Genomic DNA, 4,227 nt, shown 5'->3' with positions numbered 1-4,227 from the left:
TAAGAAATGACAATCTATTAGTTAACGGTGTTACATCTAAAGATTGCCTATTTCGCGGTCTGGTCTTATACAAACTCATTGTATAGGATACCCCCACTCGTATGTCTCCACACGAACGACTTGGATCGAGTCGTCTGTAACCTTTACAGAGCGGGCCGTATCCATAGTTTTGCCAGGATAAGGTACCCAACCTTATCCATATACTATAGACCCTTTAGGTTATTCACGGAACATTATTCATTCATATATCAGGGGTATATCAAATATATAACCCGTATATCAACTATATACAGAGTATATATACTGTCCCGATTACATCATAAATAACCTTGGATGTTTAGTTTATTGGATTTTGGACAATGCAAAGCTATGATTCAACAACAAATTTATTGAATAAAACTTTATTAAATCGACATTTGTTTTTACAAAATACAAACTACGAGTTTAGGGCAACACACCCAACATGTGTTTGGTTGGTATATGAAATAGGTTTATTAAGTCTGGGTCTGTTAAGTCTGTGTTTGGTTGGTGGAGGAAATAGGGGAAATTGGGGTTTTTGACCCCACCAATAGTTCAAATTAGATAAATGAACCCCTTTTGAAAAAACCTAATTTTTGACCCCACCTCTACTTAATTTTGAACCCACCTTTAGTGAAAAGACAAATATACCCTTATTTATGATACATTAACTTCCCCATTAACTTCCACCCAACCATTTCACCAAACTTTTAACCTCATATTTTACTTATGTTTTGAGTTTGAAACAATCCAAAATTTCACACCATCCAAATCCTCACAGATCACGTTTTTTAAATCCGGGAAAGAAAAATTGTCACGTGTTGATCATTGTCCCCACACTATCTAAAATCGTTGTCCCCACATTTTCACATTTGAAGAGTTAGAGGTACGTTAACATAAAAATTTCTGAAATGATTTGAAATATTTTCCATTCATACATTTTCACTTGGCTTCTTGGAAAAAGAAAAAAAATGCAGTCGGTATCCTGGACCAAGTATTGTTCCGAGATTGAAGCTTCGAGATCCGGGGTTGAATGTTCAATCCCGCACAAATCATGTTCAATCCCGGATCGAAAGATGGTTCGAGGTTGAATGTTCAATCCCGGACCAATCTCGAAGCATTGTGGTCCGGGATATGTCTCGGACCAAGACTGGTCCGGGACGGTCCGGGATGACATGTATTTTGTTATTTTTTTACCATTTTTTCTGGACGATATTCTTATCTCACTTGATTTTATCTATTTGCAGGATGCCTCGTGTTTTCATAACATTTGGTTGAGAATGGAACGATAGTGAAAAAGATAACGTTGGTGGTCGCACGAGAGGATTGACAGTGGATAGTACAACCACGTACAGAGAATTTCTAGGTCACGTGTATAGATTGAGTAATATAAACCCCCTTCAATTCGATATTATAATTAGACGCGTATATCATTTTAAAACTAAAGTTTGTGTAATGAAGATAACTGATGACGATGACCTGAATTATTTTTTAACTGGTGAAGATGTTTATGAATTGCCTATATACATATCTACTACGCCAAAGCAGGTACATGAGAATGAAACGTACATGCCTTCTTTCCCATATCATGTAGGCTAAAACGTGTCCTCGAGTTGTATGCCCACAGCTTGTATTCCCCCATTCCAGAGACCCACAGATTCGATACATTCATTTCCTTTCTCATCATCGAACCCCTCTTCTTCCCAACAACCACACCTCTTTTACGGGCATTTAGGTCATGATATAGCGGGTTTAACACCATTGTAATCAGATGTTGTTCCATGTAACCTAGGAGATGACAGGGTATGTGATTGGAATGTGTCGGGATTATGGAATGATAATCAAGATGAAAGTGATGAATCATATGACCCGTTGGGAGAGTCAGAAGAAGGAGACTATGAAGCAGAATTTGTGAATGATGACTATGACAATGCACTTGATGAAGAGTCTGAGCCCGATGTGGAACAGGTACATGCTGAGATTCGTAGGGATGAAGCAGCGGTCCAACAAATGGGGTGTGATGGTCTCACTGGACAGCCTAATGATGAGAAGTTGCAACTCATAGTACAGTCTTCTGAAACAAATGATGTTAAGGAGGGCGAAGTATTTGATACGAAGAAGAGTTGAGTTTGAGAATGCATTTAGTTGCAATGCGGCTGAATTTTCAGTTTAGAGTAAAAAAGTCGACACCGGAACTATATATACTACGCTGCGTTGATACTAGTTGCACCTGGAGACTTCGAGCTACAAAGCTGAGGGACTGCAATCTGTTCAAGATAAAAAAATACTATAGCATTCATACATGCAACGGTGGAGTTTTGAAATAGGATCATGGCAAGCCAAGAGTTGGGTGGTCGGACATCTTGTCCAAGCGAAGTTTACAGACGTCTCCCGCATGTATAGACCGAAGGACATAATACAAGACATGAGGAAGGAGTATGGTGTGAATTTAAGTTATGACAAAGCTTGGCGGTCCAGTGAAGAAGCACTTCGACTTATTAGAGGGGATCCAGCATCGTCATACGGTCTACTACCAGCTTATGGTGAAGCATTAAAAATCATGAACCCAGGTACTATTTTCGAATTGGAACTCAAAGATGGAAAATATTTCAAATATGTCTTCATGGCTTTGGGTCAATCGATCAGAGGGTTTCTGGCTTGTATGCGACCAGTGTTGGTTGTCGACGGGGCCCACCTAAAAGGGAAGTTCAGAGGGGTATTATTAACAGCTTCTGGTGCGGATGCGAATAACCAGATTTACCCTGTTGCATTTGCTATTGTCGACGGTGAGACGGTAGCATCATAGGTATGATTTATGACTCAATTAAAAGGTGCGCTCGGCGTAGTGAACAATTTGGTTTTTGTTCCGATAGACATCACACCATTTGTAAGGCAATTGACAAGGTATTTCCCACTGCATTTCATTGCTTTTGTATACAACATATTAAGATGAACTTGTTAGCAAAATTTAAAGTTGATGCAAAGGCACTCGAAGAACTATTTCTAAAAGCTGCGAAAGCATATCGAGAGTCTTATTTCAACTCAATATGGGTTCAACTTGGTGCGTACCCTGATGTGAGGGAGTATCTGGATGACATTGGAAAGGAGCGTTGGGCTCGTTGTTTCCAAACAAAATTGAGGTACACACAGATGACCAGTAATAATGCGGAGTCCGTGAATGCCCTCTTTAGACACGCGCGTAGGTTGCCAGTAACTACGTTATTGGACCATATCAGAGGTCTGTTACAGACTTGGTTCTACGATCGACGGACGCTTGCCTCCACCCTGTAATGCATCATCGTCCAATGACTCGGCCTCTTCTACCGGATCCTCTATGATGTTCTTTCCTTTGTCCTTCACCCTTCTTTCCTCAGTACCCCTTTCCAAATCTACAGGCGGGTTACGTACTGCAGTCGGGGTAGATACAACAGCCGGGTCAGGTACTGCAAGCGGGTCAGGTACAGCCGGCGAGGCAGGTATAGCGCGGGCTTCCAATGGACGCATGATACGGACCATGTGTTCTGCCTCAGCATTCGTCGAAACCAAGTATTCCTTATCCTTGGACTGCAAAAAACTTATGATTAGACCCAAATGAAAAAATAAATTTGAATCGCACGGGGTCAAGATAATTACTTACCATCGTGTTATCGAACACATCTCTCTGTAGAGTAAAAGAAACCCACGAGAATAAGTGCACGACCACCTAAGGAGTTGAGGAATGGCGTCGTCGCTCAGCCTCGTGGCTACGCGCAGACTCAACGTCGATATCGTCTCGTAAGCCCATACCTAGAATCCAGTGAAGTCAATATAAATAATGCATTTAAATAATATATACGATTATATAGTTGACTTAAAGCTCGCTAACCTGAAATGCGTACGGAAACCCGTAGAGACTATACGTCTTTTGGTGTGTGGGGTCATTTCTCGCCTTCTGTTGGTACGGCCGGTATAGTTTATCCTTCAGGGCATTCTTCAGGCTTCAAAATGTTCTTTCGAAAATCAACGAACTCCAGTCGTGATTGCAGAAACAGCTCCTACCTATCCACAACCCCTAAAAGGGTCGTATCTATAAACTGCTTCCTCTTTCCCCATCATGGCAAGCTCGACGAAGTAATAAACTATGCCAACCTTGACAGCATCCTCATCATCGTCGAAAACTGCCTTCATAAAATCTTCTCTAACTCACTACACTTAACCCTGACACTATCC

General features: G+C 41.1%; 1 protein-coding gene across 1 annotated transcript; it reads left to right on the top strand.

The window, feature by feature from the left end:
• The first annotated feature begins 2,320 nt into the window (after positions 1 to 2,320).
• LOC148207669 (uncharacterized) lies at positions 2,321 to 2,824 on the top strand. The gene has a single exon (XM_088118367.1). The coding sequence runs from the start codon at positions 2,321 to 2,323 to the stop codon at positions 2,822 to 2,824; it is 504 nt and encodes a 167-aa protein (XP_087974493.1).
• The last annotated feature ends 1,403 nt before the right edge of the window (positions 2,825 to 4,227 follow it).

The sequence above is a fragment of the Momordica charantia genome, unplaced genomic scaffold (assembly GCF_013281855.1).
Source record: "Momordica charantia cultivar OHB3-1 unplaced genomic scaffold, Mcharantia_2.0 BLBB01000114.1, whole genome shotgun sequence".
Classification (NCBI taxonomy): Eukaryota; Viridiplantae; Streptophyta; class Magnoliopsida; order Cucurbitales; family Cucurbitaceae; genus Momordica; species Momordica charantia.
The sequence above is the reverse complement of the archived record's forward strand: the minus strand, read 5'-3'. Positions and strand labels throughout refer to the sequence as shown.

Excerpts from the sequence above, each read along its gene's own strand:
- LOC148207669 (XM_088118367.1), top strand. The coding sequence starts at position 2,321 with ATGCAACGGTGGAGTTTTGAAATAGGATCATGGCAAGCCAAGAGTTGG.